The sequence below is a fragment of the Electrophorus electricus genome, chromosome 3, assembly GCF_041902795.1.
Source record: "Electrophorus electricus isolate QZ-2024a chromosome 3, ASM4190279v1, whole genome shotgun sequence".
In the NCBI taxonomy this organism is placed as follows: Eukaryota; Metazoa; Chordata; class Actinopteri; order Gymnotiformes; family Gymnotidae; genus Electrophorus; species Electrophorus electricus.
In genome coordinates, this window is record NC_137499.1 from 7,880,243 (window position 1) to 7,902,500 (window position 22,258).

Sequence of the window (22,258 nt, forward strand, 5' to 3'; positions counted from 1 at the left end):
TTACACAGCACATAAGACAGTGAGTCCTGCTTCTTGCATCAGGCTGTCAACAAGGTATGACTGGTGAAATATGTATAAATGTGTATAAACCCACCGAACAAAGAATTATGCGTGAATATACTTAGTGCCTCTGTGTTGAGTAAGGCCTCTTTGTGGCCATCAAATTTAAAAAATCATAGATACATGCCCAATTTTATGGAATTTGTATTTGTTAACATTTTATTTTAAATATTTCATGTAACATGTTGCATATGTTAATTCGGTATAGTCATTATATACTACATGCATATGTTAGCACACAGCAAGCATCAGCTAACCCTGCTGGCAGATTTTCCACATGAACCCTGGACCTAGTCATCACTAGAGGGTTTTCAAAACCAGAGATAGCAGACAGCAATCATCATTATAAACAAAAGCATGTAAATACTTGGGTGATAAGCAGGTGTCATTGATTAAATTGTGTTTGTGTGGCATGATATATCACAGCTAAAGAAAGTCAGCATGCATTTGAAGTTGGAAACATTGACATTTATTTTATTTATAGGTTATACATTTTATGATTATTTTGATTTTATTATATTATTGGCAAAGATACTTCAATTGCATTTCTATACATAAATAGAAAATCTGAGGTAGGGCCTCAAGGATGAAATTTAAAATAAATAATGCATTTTCACATACATGATTATTTTTCTGGAATAGGATTCAAAACATATATCTTTTTTTCATTATATATTCATACCATATTTTTAAACAAAGAATGTCATGATCTGTTGGAGGTACATATCTGTATCCATAGGCAGATTTACCTCATTTAAAACACACAGAAATATATGACATTACCCAAGTAATTATAAATTTTACCTATGCAGTGATAGGTCCACAATAAAGTGCCGAAGGACACAACAAACATTACATTAGATAGGATATATATGACTAGAAGCTATTCTATATTGATATTTTGAAATACATACAATAGTTTATTATCAGAGGACATCTATAAGGCTAAAGGTAACCTGAACATGTGGACTAACATATTGGCAAACATCAGTGACCACTAAATGGAACATGAGTGGCAGTATCTCTGTCTCCTAAAAACATAGATTAATAGAGTCAATTTTTCATTTATCATATGCATAAGGGACATATATATATATATATAATATTTTATAATATACCTTTATAATACATTTTATATGTAGATCATTTATTTATTTTTAAATATCCTTTTATTAAAGATCTCTTTTTTTAAATAGTTTTCTCAGAACATTTCATTGCATTTCATCTTTCTTTGGTTACCTACTGCCTAGTGTTGTCCTGTAGGCCTTAAAAAGTAGGCTACTTTTTTTTTCTGTGACTCAAAAAGATCTACACTGAAAACAAAAACAGAAGCTCCTCTTCTGTGACTACAATAAACTCAACCTGTGCTGTGAGGTGAGGAACACATGCAGGGCGACAGGAGGAGAGAGGAAAACAGGGAGAGAGCATACGTGGACAAAATAACACAGCTAACACAAACAGCTCATGCAAGTCTGCCAACTAATTTTTCATCACCGCTTATTTCTGTATGTCACTGGGTTATAATAGTAGACTTCAAATACAGAGAAATGCAGCGACACAACACCTGGCAAGAGTGAACCCAGATATAACATCGCTGGACAAGGCAGCAAAAACAACTCCTATAATCCAACACTACAGTCTTTTGTTGGGTCAGCTGCTGTCCTCCATGAGTTCACTCCAGCTAGGGTCTTAACTGTTGTACTTAGGATACTTGAGTAGGGATGAATAAATGAAGAAACTGTTGCACTCATCCCTAGGGCCTCTAGGGGCTTCCTAAGAAATCTGCTCCTTTTTCCTGAGGGAAGGGCAAACATTTAAAGAAGGCATTTTTGCACTATATAGGCTACATAGAGCACAAAGGCTCTTTTTCAGATTCTACTGTCTATCTCAGTAGCAGTAGGCCTGGCTGCCATCGACTATGACTAGATGGCTGGTTAAATATTAATGAAAGCAGTTAGCTACTCACATATATACACGCACACACAGACTCACACATACACACACACACACACAGCGCACAGACAGCTTTTTTTTGTTGTTTGTGGTACTAAACACTGAAGCGCTAAATTTATTTTTTTTTTTTTGACACCGCCTTTTTGAATGCTTTGTACTTTTAGAGACTATTAGCAAGAGATGATTGCAAGTCATACTTCGTTTCACAGCTATGAAAAAGGCATGCAGTGAGTCCAGGCAAACTCGTAAATCTCAGCGTTCCAACACCTCCCTGAACCGCTTTCTGAGCATCCCTCCCAACTTCTATTAACTCACTGGGGCCCTTCACGTATTGAATTGCTGGTGGCACTTGACAGCCCATGAATCAAAACATAGCCGTTTTTAATCAAGATCTGCTTTTTCCACCACAGAGGTGAATGCTCTTTTAAATTGTGTGATATACCAGTAAGTTTTCTGAATGCCTTAGAATGAAAGTGAGGTTTTGATTGGCTATGCAACCAAAGAAGGGTGTGATTGGTTGCCAACACAAGCATTCGATTAGTGACTTTACTACATGTAATTTTCCCCCAAGCTGCTTGAAGCTAAACACTGATTAGTCACCAAACCTCAGAATCTCTGAGTTATTGGAGATGGGAAGTTTCAGATTATTTCATGCTTTTTCATGGCTTCATACATATCTAAGTAAGTGTTAAAGGGAAACATGCGCATGAATAATCCAAGTTTCGTCTTCCTATCAGCTGAATAGGAAAAACATTAAGACCTCGCTGAGCACCTGCATATCACAGTTAAAGAGTAGCAAAAGCACATTATTATTGCAGGAAGCCTTATGAGTGTGAGAGGAGAGTTTAAAAGGTTCATAATCAGTCTGAGATGTTTTCCTTTTTTGTTGCTGCTATGTCTTGAGATCTCATTTACAGAAAACGTTCAAAAGCAATTTCAAGTTCCCACAGAGCCACTCCAGTCTGGACCCATATCCACAAACATAAGGCCAATGCATTCGAGTCTACCTGAGACCCTGTTTCATGAAGAGACACCAATGAAAGACAGAAAAAGCTTCACAGAAAGAGAATGGTCCCCAGACATCTTTCAGACGGTTCCAGAAATCCATCTACTAAGCTAAAGCTAGAGACTGTTTAAGACATTGCAGGGACACTTGCACACAGTATAACTAACCACAGTTCGTAATACCATTCTCTAAAATATACAGATCAATGTAACAGCCTCACAGCTAACAAGACGAATGTTTACCATACATACCACACACCTCTCTCAATGTACACATATATAGATATAGTTCTGGGACTTTCCTTCTTTGGACCCTATTAAAATCTGCATATAACATATAAGCATAAGCAAAGGGTCTTCAAAGATCACAACACATAGTTAAAAGCAGACTCTAAGTATGCTTAATACGTTTTCACACATAAACGCTAGCTGGCCATTAAATGGCATTCTAAAAGATAACATTACAGCTTTGCATAACTGCCTTTTTACGTTTTTATTCAAGAGGGAAATGTGTCTATACTACTTTGTTCTGCACTATGTGTACTTCTGAGCTACAAGGGTATTGAATAGTTTATATAATTCTGAGATCAATGAACAGATTGATAGTGAAAAACAGCAAAATAGCTCATAGCTTACAGAGATGTATGATTTCTGTAACATAGGAATACAAGTTTTAACAGATAGTTAGTCTATGCAATTCTATATCAACTGCGGAAGTCAGAGGCACAAAGTACAGATATAAGAGGAGGGATATAAAGAGCGGAAACTGGGCTGCAAATTTCAATTAGAGTTCACTGCCCACTGCAAGGCAATCTGTCTCATTTATGGCAATTACAATTCGGAAGATTTAGGTGACGCACACGCGTCTTCAAAACACATGGACAATGTCAGTGTCAAAAAAATTGTCAAAGTATAGTCAAAGAATTAAAATCAGACTCATATGTCTGTGAACTGCACAACTGATGGCACTCCCATATAGCATCTGCATGAGAAAATTCCAAATCTGTGGAACCTGCACCCCCTCTCTGCTCACCCCAAACACACTAAGGACATTTGTTTTTACTCAAGAAAAAATAAAACATACTGGAAAGAAGAAGGAGGGGACTAATGAAAGAAAAATGAATAAAAGAGAGATTGAAGAAACCCAAGCAGAAGGATGGGAAGGGGCATTTCCTCATTTCCAAAGGACTTAGAACAGTAGAGGAGAGGGGGTGGGATGGGGGTGGGGTATGGCTAGAGTTACTGGTACTGGGCAGAGAGCTGGAAGTCTTTGGGGGGAAGTTTAAGACCTAGAGAGTTGGTGCCCAGTGGGTCAATCATGTTCTTGTAGCGCTCACCACGGTGCTTCATCAAGAAGGGACCCCAGTCAGGCTGGGGAGAGCACACTAGCTTCAGACGCTGCAGAGGGGTGGGGGGTAATGTGACAGAGGCAAAAAGAGACAAAGAGAAAATATGTTTTTATAGGATCCATTTCAGCTGGTTCGACAAGTTACATTAAGGGTTCTTTCCTGAAGTTTATGGCAAAGCCAGTTCACTGTATAATAATCCAAAATGTCAACTGATCCTCACTTTAATCATGCTCCGGTACACATGAGCTTAATGTAATTTAATGTAATTATTTTCTAGTTACACCATAACACAACATGATTTCAACAGTTACACAACCTTTGTAGTATCACATCACAGAAAGTTGTCTTACCAGGGAACGCATAATCATTATAATGAAATGTGCTGAAAATTCTGCTTGTGATTCTGCCAGTCTGAAAAGTAGTAAAGGAGTAATATGAATAAAAGTACTAAAAGGTCGCTACCTCAATCATGGTTCCTGGGGCCAGGTGCATCTTTATGACAAACATTATGGGGATCCAGATTACAGAGCAGATGACCATGAGCCAACCAAGCACCATAGACCATGTGGGGTAGGTATAGTCCTCATAGGTCATCACACTCCATTGGTACAGACTCAGTGCCAGAATAAACTACATCAAAGTGGAGAAATAAGGCAGAAACAGAAAAGTTATAGAGGGCAGCAGAAAAAAAGAGGAATCTATTAGTATTAACTTGGGTTTTTCTCTTTGTCTTCATGGTTTTGTTTGTAAAGATGACCCCTGGAGTCTGATCTATGAGTGATAACAGTGATCTGAGTATCATGAAAGTCAGTGAGCTTTTTCCCAGCATTAGCATCCACCCAAGAAGGATAGCCTCAGCTACATAAGCCTGCATCTGTCTCTGTGCATGAATACATACCTCTGGGATTTCTTGCCAGTGAATATTTCAGGTGCAAGATTTTGTAACAATTCAGTGACGTTTAGACAGATAATTTTCTTTCAATCTGAAAACTGAGTTATTCTTTTTTATTATTTCTTTACAGGTAAGCAGACGTTATTCTTAGCAGTCAATTTCCAGTCCTGGTTTGAACAGAGATGAAGATGTAAGGGGCAGAATTCATATAGGAGGTCTGAAAAGCAGAAAAGCCCATTACGTATGGATTGGACGTACTGTAAGAATAGTGGGTGTTACAAAGGCCCAGCACACCCTCCAGAACTTATTTGGCTGGAAACCGATCATCATTTCGATGTCCTCACAGAATCTCTGCAGACCTGTATTGTGGAGCAAAAAAGAGAGACAAAGCAAAGTGAACAAGCGAGGGAAATATTGATTGAGTGCTGCACAAAGAAAAAAGAAACGAAAAATAAATTATGATAGAAGAAAGATACAATAATACAGCAGACAGGAGTAGATATTTGGGTTAAAAAAATCAACCAGTTTCTACTTTACTACAATTAGGAAGTGGAAAGACTACTTTCATTGTCTCCAAGAGTCGAATACGAAGTTCTGAGACACCTTTTTTTTTGCAATAAGCAATTCATTTTCATGAGCTTTTTAAAAATAATTCCTAAAATGACTGCATACCTTGTTTGCTGATCTCATCATTTATTAATATGATCGGTGTAATTCATCATTTGGCTGATTTTATCATTATGTATCCCTATGAACAATTTTTGTATATGGTCTGCAAAAAAAAAAAAAAAAAAAAAAAAAAAATGGAATGACAAAACCGACATCTAGTGGCCAAAGAGGAAAATATTCACAGACTATCCAAAGGGACAAATTTAAAGTCACGTGGTCAGAGAAGCGAAAGATTACGTGAAAAAAAAAGGAGAGACACGGGGTTTTTCCCATGTCAGTTCAGAGTCCTTCACCTGCACCTCTTTATATCTGTGACTAGTGTCCAAATGCAAAACTGATGCCTCAAGCTCCAGCAAAGGCAACATATGACTAAAATATGTTTGTATTACACTGACAAATAGTTCAAATGCTGATGGGGTGCAACAGCAAGCCAAAGCTGATGAGTATACTACTTACCCATAGCTGATCAGTATACTACTCACCCATAGCTGATGAGTATACTACTCCCACATAGCTGATGAGCATACTACTCACCCATAGCTGATCAGTATACTACTCACCCATAGCTGATGAGTATACTACTCCCACATAGCTGATGAGCATACTACTCACCCATAGCTGATCAGTATACTACTCACCCATAGCTGATGAGTATACTACTCCCATATAACTGATCAGTATACTAATCACCCATAGCTGATGATTAGACTACTCCCATATAGCTGATCAGTATACTAATCACCCATAGCTGATGATTAGACTACTCCCATATAGCTGATCAGTATACTAATCACCCATAGCTGATCAGTATACTACTCCCACATAGCTGATCAATATACTACTCACACATAACCATCAATCACCCTATCTTCATATATACACATAAATAGTTATGAAAAGTGTACAATGTGGGACCTATAATTTGTAGTTTTTAAAGAATATTTAATGAAATAAAATTGTCAGCACTCTAAATTACCTTTTCAAGCACAAGGTACAGGTGTGTTAGAACTTGACTAAAGACTAATTGGTCCAACTCAGAGAGACAAAAGTCATTATGAACAGTAGTATTAACAAACTCACCATAAATGTAGGAGACTCCAATCAGCTCAAAGATGGCTATGATGACCAGAGAATAGGAGGCTGCATAGGTATCAACCAGCTGAAGCATGTACATGCCACTCTATATATGAAACACACACATGTGCATGGTTTTACACACTCCCATACACACACCCATAACACACACAGTCATATTCTCTGTCACACTGGCTATCACTTAAAAATTGTAATTATTCATATCTGATGATCAACATGAACAAACTTCTAAGTAGAATTTGATCCTTTACAGAAATTTATGTTAGCAATAAAAAAAATGTACCACAATTCAGTAAAGAATTATGCTTCCTTCATCTGTAGATGAAGTCATGCAGCCCTGACTTTAAACGAGGCCTCTGTGTTACTTATGATTTCTTTTGAACCCTCTTAGGGACACAGCACTGTGGAACAAGAGTATACAGCAGGCCACAGCAGGCCCTCTGTAGAAAGAAAGGGGGGAAAGATCTTCTCATTCTAATTTGCTGAATGTTCTGAGTAGAATAATTACAATTTAGCGTTTATGTTGGCATTTATTTTTGCTTTACTTATTTTCTGGTTGTGAGGTTGTTATAGATTGTTTTCTATTTAACTGATAATGTATTTTTCTTTTATTTCTGTTACTATGTGATTTTTGGAATAATTTTTTTCTATTCTATTGTTTTTGAATATTTTTAGCAGTATTACTTGATATACTCAGAATGACTAAAGTCTGAAAAACTGAAACACGCTTCTTGAGTTTTACATTTAATAATCCAGGAAACGTTGTGTATTTGATGCAGCTCGTGTATATCATGGTTTTACAGCCCCTATTCCTCCATCTTTCTGCATGCTTGCAATCCCACATTCACTGGCATGTGCAAGGCTCCACATTTCCACATAAATTACTCTGCTTGTGGAATCCATACGTGCCTTTGGTCTTCCATGTTCTTCTTCACTCTCCTCAGCTGTACTGTTGTCAGGTTCTGGATTATTCGCTGTCTCTTCTGCCAGGTGCAGTTTTGAAGTCCTTTTTGCAGATGAGTTTATGACTTTGCTGTCAAGTTTGTACTGGATCCAGGAGTTTATTATGCTGGCATCAAAGTAATGGCCTATCACACAGCATGTGGGACATGTTTCAGTCTTTTCTATAAAAGCTCAGGATTCCATCACATAAATCCACCACAGATATGTTGTCTTTGCATTCTTAGTGGACTGCCAGTCTTCCCATCTGGACATGTGCTTTTGTCTTTGCTGGACCACCTGATATAGGTATCTTCTGACATCCATGCATGGTTGAGATCATTACCACTGGCTTGTTATCGCACCATTTCCTGTTAGCCATGTTAGGACTCCTTCTAACCACCATCAATGATGTTCCTTTCCATTCTTACTGCAGTCATTTTACATGGCTGACATGCCTTTGGCTCCCTGGTTTTCATCTAGCTTGACTTGATATTAGACCCTTTTACAGCAAAGCTTCTTCGATGCTGACTGATATGAAGTACTGATTGAAGACAAATGGGCTTCCTGTGGGTACAGATTCGACCATACATAGGAGTGCTGCTGCTGTAATGCCCAGTGTTTTACCATCAAATATATTGCTCCCCCGGTAGACTTCAAAGTCCAGCATCATACCAGCTGGAGAGGCAAGGACAAATACCTTCAAAAAGCCAGGAGAGTATGGCTTGCCTGGAACAAACTGCCTGACTGGACACCCACCCAAGAAAGGAATGATTAGCTCACCGATGCAGAGCTTTTCTGGTTTTGGGAAACTAATTACAGCCTTACTTCTCTCTTTCAAGGAATGGCCTGACTTTCCAAAGAGTGTCTGTCTTCCTTATTACCTCTTTTATATGCAGGTCATTAACAAATTTCAGTGAGTTCCTCAGCTTGAAGAACCTATCAGTTGTCATTTCGTTGCTTATAATTGGCACTGTTAAGTTGGGGTTGTTTTTTTTGGGGGGGGGCAGTAAGACATCTTGTTTCTGGAATAGCAAAGAGAACTAATAAACCAAAGAATAGAGTGAAGAAGAAGAAGAAGAAGAAGAAGAAGAAGAAGAAGAAGAAGAAGAAGAAGAAGAAGAAGAAGAAGAATACTTGAAAGATTTGAAGACATCTTTAAAAACTTTTCAATGGAAATAAACCTTATTTATGGTCATCCTGAGACTAAATGTACATGTCAGTCCTGGTCTACAGAGTGAAACACATTTCCTATTTGTCTGTGTCAGCTCATCAAACCACATAAAGAAGCATCTGCCTGTTCATCAGAATTCTGCACCTCATCTTGAACAGGTTCAAACGCATTCTGAGCAATTCCTTCATCTGTTAAATCTAACTCTGAATCGCTTTCTTTTATTTTGTACTAAAGTTCTTCTGATTTTTTCCTTCCACCTATAACACTAGTGAAAGTAAAAGATGTTAAAATCATTGTGATGTCCATTAGAGAGGAAATTCATAATGGGACATTAGTTCAGCTCACAAAACATTAAACTGCTCTCAGGCCTCACTACATAATTCACCATAAAAAGTATATGTTGTAGTAAAAAATCAGGAATTAGCTAGTATTTGATCTGCTCTTTCCCCTTTCATTAAATGTGCTCATTGCTGTAGAAGCAAGTTTTGTGCAGAAAGGAAGAGGCACTCCACCCTACATTCAGTGAAAAGCCCAAGAAATCCTGTATACAGTAAAGCAGGACTTAAAGGCTAAGTGAAATGTATAAAATGAGAAATACATAAACAACATTTCTACTACAGCAGAAACAAATGAATAGGCAAGTTCTAAGGAGGTTAAACATAATAACAGTGAACACAATACAAGAGGATCACAACCCATCTTACAACGATAATGTGTCCCACAGGTTCCAGTGGGATTTCAGTTTGTTTGTTTGGTCAGGAAGGAACTATGGAGAGTCAGCCGTATGACTCCTTCTGTTTGACTGAGGAATCTAATTTAGCAGTGCTTTTTCGAGTGCAGACTCCGCCTAGTTTTATAGACTAAAGAGATTTTCTAAGGAGAATTTCTGTTTACGGTGTCATTTATTTCACATGAAACATATCAAACATATCAAGGAAATGAAAGTCTGTCTGGCCAGTCTAGAAAGCCCACGCTGATCAGTAATACATGGAGTGTGTGAGTGAGTGGCATGCCATAGAGTTTCTATTCGCCCAGGTCTAACACATGCCATGCTCAGGCAGTAGGGCTATGGAGGGGTGGTTGACTGCACGGCTGAATGGCAAACCTCTGTAATCATGGGAAAACCCAGCACGTAGAAGGCTAAGCAGCAGACCAACGTGAAGACAGTCTTGTGTCTGCGCAGGTACTTGGGGAACTCATCTGACACAGACGTCACTATGGTCTCGATGGTGGCGAACTGCAGAGATAGAGAGCTGATATATAAATAGGTTCACAGAGTGTATGGGAGGTTAGTGATTCTCAAAATGTAAAATGGGAAAGAAGAAAAGGAATCAGCATCTAGAGTCATCCTATATTCTGCCAGTGAAAACATTCACAATGCTGATCACCTTCCTCTATATAAACCTGTAAAATAATTCTTAGAAACTGAGAGAGATATATAACAAAGTCACGATATTTGCTGCAAAGTGAGATTCAGGTATGATGAGCATACAGCATGAGCATACAAGCACAAGGGAGTGTTTAGCATACTTTCACATTATCAACAGGGTCACAAGATGGTAGAGTGGTAAAAAAAAACTGACAAGCATATATGAACACATTGGAATGTTAAAGGATAGCACTATGACCCAGTTCCTTTATGCTCACCTCTCCTGCAACCTCTGCTATAAGAAACCTAACCAAATAACATTGAGATGATGTAAGCTGCAAAATGAGTGTGACTAATGCACTCCACAACATACAGCATATAGAACGCCCACGCGCACGCACATACGCACATGTTCTCGCACACACACACCTACAGAAAAACAAAAGTGAACAGCTCAAACAGTAAACATGACTCGCCCACTGTCTTGCCCTGCTCCAACAGTGGAGTGGAATCACAGGTGTTCATGCAGCTCATTATGTAAAGATCTTTCCTTTTACTGAGTATAATTAACACCTGTTACAGAACAGTCAGGAAGCAGGTGCTGGAAGGAAAGATAAAATCAAATGTTTCTCATTTAAATCTGTTCCACACCATGCCAGAACAGAATTTACAGGACTTTGTGTGACAGCTAATGAACTAATACTAATGACGTTATCATATTGTTTTTGTTGTGCTAATTGGGCACTCACAGCTTCTTCTCATTCTTGACAACATTATCATCAGTTTTAAAAGCTCAGTTATATGTTGAGGTTGGAAGGATATGATGAACTCAGATAAACACACACATACACACACACACACACACACACACACACACACACACATACACACCGTACCATTTTGTTAGTAGTTAGTGTGGTGTTAAATACCATGGTATCCAGCCCCAGTGTGAGGAGCATGAGGAAGAAGATGATTGCCCAGAACGGAGACACAGGCAATCTGGTGAGGGCTTCGGGGTACACGACGAATGCTATACCTGGCCCTGTATACACACACACAAACACACCACTCACAATGTACAATCAAATACCAGAATTACATATAAGGCATATGATGCATGTCTTTAAGACATCTGATTTAAGTGGCCTTTATTGAGCTTTGTAAACTGCAAAATTAGGAGACTAAAAAAACTATTATTTCAATTAGGGGGAAAAACTTCCATTATCTAAATTATTAAGTTAATTAATTAATTAGGGTAGTTGTAGTCTCTACTAGACAAGTACTGTGGTTAAGTGACATACCTTCATCTGCCACACTCTCAATGGGTACCTTGAGCTCATGAGCCATGAAGCCGATGACTGAAAAAATTACAAACCCAGCAAAGATACTGGTTGCACTGTTTGTACACGTCACTATAATGGTGTCCCTGAAGAGGAGATGCAAAGCGGGAGAGACTTTTATGGGTGAGATCCAGAGATAACCATTAAAATTACAGACTTAAATGAACATTTGCACAGCCTTTCTTCAGAGCAAATATTATCTTTCATATACATGGAATAACAAGGTACAGCTGTACTATACATTGCATCTTACCTGTAACAGTTATTATGGAACTTATTATAGGAGGAAAGGGTTATAAGACCACCCCATGCAGCTGACAAGGAGAAAAAAATCTGAGTAGCTGCATCCTTCCATACCTATATATATATATATATATATATATATATATATATATATATATATATATATATATAGAGAGAGAGAGAGAGAGAGAGAGAGAGAGAGAGAGAGAGAGGGGAAATGTAAACAGAGAGAGAAGGAGAGAGAGAGTTAATATAGGGATAAAAATATTTACAGTAGGATTAATTATTCATTCTAATTTAATACAATAGCATAAATACAATTTAATACAATAAAGAGCTACCCTATTCATTTAAAATGATCATTTTATCATTGACCATTGACCACTGCTTGGTAACCACATATGGGTCTTGGTTACCAGACATGGTTCACATGGGTCTTAGTAACCAGACATGGGTCACATTGGTCTTTGTAACCAGACATGGTTCACATGGGTCTTGGTAACCAGACATGGTTCACATGGGTCTTGGTAACCAGACATGGTTCACATGGGTCTTGGTAAGCAGACATGGGTCACATGGGTCTTGGTAACCAGACATAGTTCACATGGGTCTTGGTAACCAGACATGGGTCACATTGGTCTTGGTAACCAGACATGAGTCACATGGGTTTGTCCTTACTTTGGCATCACTGAGTTTCTCCCATTTGGGTGTGATGAAGTAGAGGATGCCGGATGAAGCACCAGGCAGCGTGACGCCCCGGATCAGAAGGATGACCAGGACTACGTAGGGAAAGGTGGCAGTGAAGTAAACCACCTATGCACAAACCAAAGCCACATTTGGCAAGATGCTTAGCAGGCAAGTAGATCCAAACAGCACCAAACCATTCTATGACCTGATATATAGCCTATGGTGAGATGTTCTTCTATCCTAAGCCCAGACCAGTCCCTCCTGGTAGTGTACCAGGTTTTGTATCGCTCTCGCACTGTGCCTGACTGAAACACACTATGTATTCCAGAATACTGACATGATTACTGACAGTTTCAACAGAACTGTTATACTGACAAATCTGATTTTGTTTTCTTTGCTGCTGAATCTAATGTCTCACTAGATTTAAAATATACTATATACTAAATACTTCTTAAATAGCTCCACTGAGTATCTTTTTCTATGCCAAGCACTTATTATAATCTAATTATATCGTCAAAGCATTTTTAGGGCTACCTTGTGTATTTAGCGAATTAATCCATCCGCTGGAAGAGGTTGTAAGGACAGGAGGGCGTCACAAGAGGGCAACAGATCCTTTAGAATTAGCCTTACAGTTCCAAAGCAAGCGCAGCGCTGTTCTCACGGTAATGCAGTCTGACTTCAGAGAAGCCAATTAGTTACCGAGCCTTCTTTACCTTGCCTGATGACTTGATCCCTTTAGCTAAAGAGGCGTAGACGATAAGCCATGCCAGAAAGAGGCAACCAGCCAAAGGCCAGCGAATGTCGCCCGGGTACTCAATCCCCTTGGAAATGTGCAATACATTATATCTAATAAAAGAGAAAGGGAATGGTCCGCATCACACAGAAATGCCACTTTCCAGAAAACTGTATCAAACCAGCATAGCTCATGAAAATTGATCAAGATTTAGTTCAGATGGGTTATTTTAAGCAACTTATTTTAACAACATTCTCTCCTATGAAAACGTACTCAGGAGATTTTACTTTTCTGATACAAAACAAATGCTTAACAAACACTCACTTGAAATACTCCTCACTGGGGCTGACATAGGTTCTGTTGTCTGCTGTAACATTTAGCAGCTTGCTTAAATTTCCAACCGCATTTGCAGACAAACAGAATGTGGTGTTCTTAATGGAAGTAAGGTTTCTATCTCGGATAATACACGAATCTGTTTCAGAGGAAAAGTATGTCTATAAGAACCAACAAATACACATTTACATACAGTAACATAAAGCAGATGACTCTGAAGACATAATAGGAATATTGCAGCCTACGGAAATAGTTACTGGTGTAAAAAGGAGCTCCTGTGCTAGCTTTGAATTATGTGTCACGTGTCCGTTTGCTTCATTATTTACCAAGACACACACCAATCAAAAATGTACATAATATTCTGATCATCTCAGTCTTAAATTAGTTAAGAAAGTCTTTTGCCGCATTTGTTTCACATTCTAAGATTCCGTAGCACTACACATGCTGGCCACTGGAGGGCGCGACATCGTACTGCGGCACTGCAGCAATGCCTTTACAGTAAATTTGTCAAGCAAGCAGTTTTTTTCTGCTGAATTTACTAAAAGTATTTCGTCGAATAACCAGCGTTATACAGCGTGTTTAAAAGTATTTTCAACACTTATCAGTATAAAATCATCCACAAAAACAAAACAGATCTAAACGTCATTTCGTTAACACCAACAAAATAAACTAAAGCCTGATACAATAATTTTTATAACAAATACGCTTGTCCTAGCCCATACATTTTTCCATCTCAAAGATTCCGTTGATAAGTAGACCAAAACGCCTTACTCTAAAAAATGTAACAAAAAATATAAAACAAATGCTATATCTTAATACTCAGTTTAACGTACACCACCACTATTTTCAGCCACTTTTAAGGACAGGATTTTAGCGGGGTATACAAAAGAAATATTAATAGTTTAAAAAAAATAAAAATCAAATGTTAAATTGTACCTATTAAATAACTACATATAGTAATTCATATCATTAGAAACAAGTGACTCAAATCCCCTAACACAATGAAGTGGGAGAGTTTTTCGGACACAAGGTGCAGCCTAAATCTTTTATTCCAGAGCGTGTGCTTAGTTGGGAAGGTGGAGGGCACGTTGCGCATTGCGTATTAGTTGAGGGGGGTGGCTGTAAAGGGCTGTAAAGACACTGAAGGAGGAGGGTAGGCAAAGAATCCTTACCTAAGCGCAGCATGTCTTTGTCTTTGCACTCAATCGTGTTCCACTCATTTCTACAGTAAGTCCATGGCAGTAAGCCCTTCAACGAAGCGAACGAAGCGAACAGGTAGTATAGTGTCCAGCACATAATTATATTATAGTATATGGCTATCAAGACAGATATTATCAACATGGCAATCCCGCAACCTAAAATAAAATAAATAAGACGAAATAATATGCATTATTCTTAAACACGTACATGGCCGTTTACTATTAACACAACAGGAAATGCATAATAATAAAAAGTACACTACTCGTAAGATAATTTAGTATTAATGTAATGTAACTAACAAAAAAGTTAAACCCTTTACACCATGTGGGCTGAGCGCAGTTTACCTTGCAAGGCCGGAATAGCCTTCCAAACAGAGACAGGGCCCTGGCTGGCGAACTGACCCAGTGAGACTTCCATTAAAAATATAGGTATTCCAGCAAGGCCTAACATGATCAGGTAAGGTATCAAAAAAGCACCTACACAGGAAAGACGGCGCCACAATTAGTCATCAGCGTAAACTTTGATACTCTTAAAAAACTTTGGCGCACTTACGTATCTGGTATCATTGAAACCCATGAAGGACACACGTGTTTGCTATTCAAAGTCTATAACTTAGAAACTTTGATTTATGTATTTATTTATTTGTTTATTTTGCGATGTGGACATGGTTTGGTTAAAATCGTAGAACAAAATGTATCGTTTATAGAGTTAAATAACCATTTATAATAAATAATAATTTAAAAATCGTAGGCGTAATTATTATTATTTTAATGTTGTAATAATAATAATAATAATAATAATAATAATAATAATAATAATAATAATAATATGAACGATCGTGAAATTCGCCACTTACACCATATATACAGTTTAGATATATGAGGAAAAACGAACTATATATAAAGTGAAAAACGAGAAATTCATTGAGTTTTTTTGCAGATTACGTTGATTATTTGGGGTACATACAATAACAAAAATTAGTGATACCCCTCCTCACCTCCTCCATTTTGGAAGGCAAGATAAGGAAATCTCCAAACGTTTCCTAACCCCACCGCATAGCCAACCATAGACAGAATAAAATCCAGCTTGTTCGACCAGTTTCCACGTGCCTTATTTTCGTCTCCTCCGGCGTCATCATCGTCACCCTAGAAGGAACAGTTCTTTACAGTGTTACAGTACTCTTCGGAACTGGATCAATCCCACATCACCTGTCTGACGGCAAAATAGCACTAGGGCTACTGCAGCTGTTCAATACATTTGCCATGTATAAAACAATTTTACAGCAGAGTACACAATGCCAACCGTTTATAAATCAAATTACAAAATTACATATGCATACCAGCGGTGCCAAATTAATGTAGGAAAAGTGACAGTTTTCTTTGTTCTAACAAAGTGGTGTTACGATAGCACTCAGAAAGCGAGTGGCCGCTCTTGATTTGGGATGAAGTACCCCTATGGGACTTGTACAGTGGACAGAATACGCATCCTTATGTAACACATTATCCTGCCGCCTCAACAGCTAACGGTAGCGAATCTCGGGAGACCCCGAGTTTGACTAATACAATGTTTAAAACAGAGGCGCAAAAGACCTCAAATTCTCATTCCGTGTAGATTATAGCTCTTGTAGCCTGCATACTTTTTTTAATGTATGTATTGAAACATTATTTAAATAACAAAACAATAGGTAAAACAATAGGCCTACAGGAAGTACACACATATAAATTAACTAGTCAGTTCATTGTAATTGTTTTCGTGTGTACAACGGTACAGCGAGCTTTCGTGCACGCGTGCTCGCTGAGAAGACAGTTGTAATTACTGTGTCACAAGCAATCACAATCATTCACTGATGCAGCACACTAACCTCTGTACAGTTAATCTTGCGAGTCAGAGACACTTTATCTTACAATGTCGTCTCCAGTCATCAAGAAACAATTTCATGATTTACAAAAAGCAGTACTGGGCCTATATTCTAAAATATGTGTCTAAATTCAACAAACATTCTGATATCTTTTTCTGATCGCCCCTTATGATTACATATAGACAAAAGTCTGCCTCTTCTTATGTATCAACTCAGATCAAGTGCCACAAACTAAGAATAGAAACACAGGACAGATGTCGAGTAGTTACATCTCAAGTGACCCACGCGGCTTTGTTCTTGCTCAATATTCGCCTCTTCCAAAGGTGATTGGCTAACTCTTTTTTGAATTGAAACGTTCATTTGATACCACTTACCGCGTTCAAGATGCCAGGCAGAACAGACGTATTGCCATCTGTGCCCAATATAATGGTGGTCTGGCTCATGGACGTCCAGTTGCCGGTGGCGTTATTTTGCTCCGTCGCGGTCCTTAGGGCCCCTTGATTAGGCAACGCGCCTGAAATGGCTTTATCCTTTTGGGGTGGAACTGTACCAGAGGAATCCTTGCGGAGGACAGAATTAACGGATGCAGGAACGGGTACCGGGGCAGGTGCCGTGTTTTTAAACGTCCCATAGGCTTTATTGGTTTCCATGTCGCTAGATTTGTTTTCCGTTGGACAGAAAGTTTTCCGCTCGTTCAAAGGCTGCGGATCGGGAGGTAGGCTCTGACCACTCTCAGGTTTACTAGTTGTAACTCCAACCGCTCCCTCGGGCAGCTGCGGCGGATTAAAGCCAGCGGGACTGTTCGCGGGCTGTTTGAACATCTCTCTCTGGTTAGAAAAATCCTGTAAGGTTAGATCTAAGTGTTAGTTACATTAATTATAATGCATAAAGGCACACACCTACCACATCCAAACGTCATTAGCGGAACATCAAATGAAATAACCACTGTTACATCAACCGCTGATTTTTTTTTTCGTTAAAGCTATTTGCTTTACAGCCGCAGCGGGGTCCAACATCTTGTAAAATTAACATGTACCATAAAAATAACTCACCAATAATTACACGAGATGCGAGCTGCATCTTCGAAACGAGTTTTCTGTGGTATTTTAGATCTTTTTCCAACATGTTTGCTTCGCTTCTTTGATTTTCAGCTCACGAACGGTCGCAGTTTGGTTCTCGCTTTTACCATTAGAGAAAGATTCTTTAATTTTACGCCCCATTTCCCCGTGTCATTCAACGCGGCACATCCCCTGATTTTATGGGCAATAGACAAGCTGCCGGATTCGGCAGAGCCTCTTTACCCCGCGGCAGGCACCAGTCCTGGTATTAGTGCGCCAAGAAAAGCCCGGTGAAGACGAGTAACATACGGCAACAATTACGACACAGGAGGAGAGAACTCAGACTAAATCGTCAATACGTTAAAACGGAATGGGATAACTATTATTATCCCCAAGGCTGAAAAAAATAACTCTTGAATACTAAGACCACAAAGATTGCTTTGACACTGAATTAACATCCTTTAAAATATTTGGAAATAAAAGCATAAACGTTAAAAAAGCGAGAAGGATAACATTGCAGTTGTGTATGTAACATGGCTATATGAATAAAAACAATAGAATGTATTTTCTTAAAAGGAAAACAAAATTAAAACTAACTTCTATAAACAGTGAAACCAAAAATATGCAGCAAAGTTTCAGGACCATGGACAGCATCATAACCTGCTTTCTCAGGAGTACCGATTCAAACCGCTGATGTATTTTCCAGTGAAAGTGAAAAGATATACACTAAAACAATAAACATGAGTTCAGAGCAGAACCAGACGAAACAGAAAATATAATTCATGTGCTTTACTCACCATTAGTGCACAGTCAACAAATGCAAGTGATCGACAGGAAAAAAAAACAGCTGGAGAGACAGCAGGCAGACTGAATTTGGTTGTGCAAAGTGCTTTCTATATCTCCGTGAGAAAGCTCGGGGTTTGCGTCAGTGCATTGCAAGGTGCCCTTCGCGTGACATTTTCTTGATAATAGGAGTTGATAAATCATTGGCCTGGAATTCTGATTTTTAAAGGGGCAACCAGGAAAGACGTGGGCTTGTGTCACACGGCAGCGTGAGCCTGCGTATTGGAACAAACTTATTCGCCACTGATTAATAAACTTTCCCCGCGGCACTGTATATAGACACTGATCTGACGTTCTTAACAAGAGGCTTTGCAGGTATCAGTATGTGGACAAAACTCATTTCGATATGTTGCAAAATGTAAAGTTAATTTATAGTTCTACAACAACAACAACTACTACTACTACTAGTACTACTACTATTACTGTTATTATCATTATTATGAACTCAGTTTACTTTCAAAGGTTTATATTCCAAAACAGTCAGTTTTATCATCTTCCTATTTACATTCACGTTATAGTTGAGTATAGCATCACCATATTGATCCAAGGAAATACGGTTTATAGAGCAGAAGACAAAACGCTTATAAAATAACAGACGTATAATTTTTACACGTTTGTTTATCTTCAGACGTGTAGGGACATTAGGGCATGTTTGTTCTTTTTAATATCCTCCAGATAAAACATACACACAAATATATATAATTCCTTTTCTGTCTAATGGGCCAATACAGTAACTCATGAATAGAATAATACCTTACAAAGACATTTAAGCATCCTAGTGTGCGCACATAGGCTACATCTTACGTTCACACGTGCGTCACTGAGTCATAGATTGATCAAAAGTGGGCGAGGTTTTCGTGACTCAAGCTACTCATTTGTTGAACTTTTACGCAGGAGGTAAAAGAAGCACTGTTCTATTTTTAGGTCCAGTAAAACCGTACTATCAGAGACACTCCCATTTTCCTGGGGGTCCAGATTAAGAACTGTTCTTTACAACCGCTGCATTGCGCATTATTCATGTTTTTAAGTAAATTGTGCCTTACTTTTTGGGGTATGACTGTCGTTTACGTGACAATCAGTAAAACAAAGTAACTTTTTGTGCGTGTCATTCCGGCCTAGCGCCCGCCTTCTTTGCCTTTACGGGTATTCGCATGTCGCGTGCTGCGTTGCCTATTAACGAATGATAATCACGCGGCATGCATCCTGCTGCGGCGACGATCATAAATCTGCGGCCGTCCAGCGATAAGGCTCTCTGCCTCTGGATTAGCTGCACACTCCGGGTTTAATTACTTTGTCAACAGAGAATAATTGTAATTGATTTCTGCTCCTCTATCCTTTCGTCACCTTCACACGTTTCCTTTACTGCACGGCAAAGCAAAAGGCACGACAAGCGAGGGGACGGAGGCAGGAGAGAATCTACAAAGAAAATCGCTTGAGTAGTCTTAAACGGTCATAAGGGATCCAGACAAACAAGACGCAAATTAAGACATTCAAAACAAACATCACTGGTTTTCATTTCAATATCTGATAAACACACACACACATAGATAGATAGATAGATAGATAGATAGATAGATAGATAGATAGATAGATAGATAGATAGATAGATAGATAGATAGATAGATAGATAGATAGATAGATAGATAGATAGATAGATAGATAGATAGATAGATAGATGTCGCCATGTCACCATCACAAAAAAAATAAATAAATCACTGCCGTTATCGCAGAAGAATTGCAGAAGCTTGTGGATAAAAAAACGTGCCTATTAGGGGCGTCAGTCCTCCTTGACCCGAGATAATAGTCGCAGTGATCAGCTGGTCATTAATTACAGAGTAGGCCAATAATTAATTCATCGTTAAGCATTCTTTCTTTCATCACGAGTACGCGATAAGAGACAGCCTACTGAACACGAACGAGATCCGCTCACGGGTCACGACATCAGCGCACTGCTTGCGGAATGTTAAGTACACCTCCTCAAAGCACAAACAAGCCATAACACAAAGCTTTTGTGCTTTTAGGACAATGCCTGCTACTTAGCAACCTGTTTAAATGAATTAGAAAATTAAGCGGGATTTATTGGCCACTTAGTAAAAGAGCTAAAGTTTAAAGAAGTGCAATGAAACGGATGTGAAAACAAATGTAACAACTTGCAAATAAGAAACTTCAACACGATTTGGAACAGAGCAGGCCACACGTTTAAAAGAGTCCCAGAAGCCTTTATTAAGCAAAACAAAATTTCACAGCCAGCACCACCATCAACTACTTTCATAAAAATATGACTCATAATGCGTTTTAGACCCTTGTAGCTTCACCACCGCATGCTCACACAAATCTATTGTCAGCACTTTTAAGAGCTGACTGGCTGCTTGCTTTAAAAACAGATGGGGGTATAGGGACCACAGAAGTCCTAACATTTACAGGCGTGGGCTTCAGCAACGTTTAACTCATCCTTTTGCCATGTGCCATAAACTGCCAAATTGAGTCTTTTAGTGCTGGGCTTAGCTATAGAAATGTGTCACTAGATCAGTTTATAAGGAATGATGTCAATCCAGTGTCCCCCATAATACATGATTAGTCTAAAGATTGCACCAAGTCTTCTGGAAGACAACGATCTTCTGCAGTACTGGAGTTTGACTTTTGTGAGGTCTGGACTGGTGATCAACAGCAGCATTGCAAAACCTGAACTAGCAACCTTCATTGGATGCTGTATGTCTGCCTTTGGTCATCAAGGGTCAGAGTAACCAGCAGTGCTCTAGGGTCCTTCTTGTTCTTACGAATGGAGATTTGGCCTGGCAGGTCTTCACCTGGATACAGAAATGAAGAAAGAGATGAAATGAGTGAGCAGTACAAAGATTGTTAAAGGTTAAACAAATCCTGGCATTCTTTTAAGGACAGAGCCAACTTTGTTTTTGAGTGGCCAAGACAGGCAGACCTGCAATACTGAGAACATCATCAAACAGTGTCAGCATGAGATCATGAAGCGTCAAATACGGAACACATCAAGCCAGCAAAACGTTTTTTGGCTCAGACTGCTGGAAGGAACCAGGCGGTGCTTGTGGGCTCCAGATGGCAGAGAAGGATCAGCTCAGGCAAGTGTAGTGTTTGCACCATGCTTCACAGATAAGGCCAGAAGACAACGGCGACCATCACAGCAGATAATCACTTTGATTAACTTCATGTTCCACTGCTGGAGATAAATAAATGTTTAACCATTTGGCAAACAAGCCATGTGCCTGTTCTTCTCCCATGTTGTAGTGCTGGAGAGGAGAAACACACTCCAGGATCTACTACCATGTGATGGCTGTGGAGGCACATTCTCTCTTCACTGAGCAGAAGCCAGACAGACAGATAAAAGACAGCTTTTATCAACAGCATGGATCCCTCAGAGGGTCCCTTTTTTTTCTTCTTTTTTGCTTCAGCACTTGACTAGCCACCTCCGTTACTAACTGAGGGTT

At 38.9% G+C, this 22,258-nt stretch overlaps 2 protein-coding genes across 4 annotated transcripts in view; both read right to left on the reverse strand.

Annotated features, from left to right (window-relative positions):
* Positions 1 to 413: 413 nt before the first annotated feature.
* Positions 414 to 18,832, reverse strand: slc6a5 (solute carrier family 6 member 5). 2 transcript variants are annotated; one of them, XM_027011154.3, is made up of 16 exons: positions 18,755 to 18,832; positions 17,274 to 17,741; positions 16,039 to 16,186; positions 15,386 to 15,517; positions 15,014 to 15,196; positions 13,833 to 13,980; positions 13,489 to 13,621; positions 12,767 to 12,901; positions 12,099 to 12,202; positions 11,807 to 11,931; positions 11,435 to 11,547; positions 10,242 to 10,373; positions 7,009 to 7,108; positions 5,518 to 5,618; positions 4,830 to 4,997; positions 414 to 4,416 (listed from the first exon to the last, which is right to left on the reverse strand). In XM_027011154.3, exons 1-16 carry the CDS (start codon positions 18,755 to 18,757, stop codon positions 4,258 to 4,260), a joined length of 2,352 nt encoding a protein of 783 aa, XP_026866955.2. In that variant the 5' UTR covers positions 18,758 to 18,832; the 3' UTR covers positions 414 to 4,257. The 2 variants fall into 2 exon arrangements, with proteins under 2 accessions (XP_026866955.2, XP_035382267.1); XM_035526374.2 differs by lacking the exon at positions 18,755 to 18,832 and adding an exon at positions 17,952 to 18,029.
* A 2,166-nt stretch (positions 18,833 to 20,998) lies between these two features.
* Positions 20,999 to 22,258, reverse strand: part of prmt3 (protein arginine methyltransferase 3) — a 34,940-nt gene continuing 33,680 nt past the window's right edge. For both annotated transcript variants that reach the window (XM_027011155.3, XM_035526384.2), the window contains exon 16: positions 20,999 to 21,607. In XM_027011155.3, the coding sequence (XP_026866956.3) occupies positions 21,498 to 21,607 (110 nt within the window). In that variant the 3' untranslated portion in view covers positions 20,999 to 21,497. The remainder of the gene's footprint in view (positions 21,608 to 22,258) is intronic.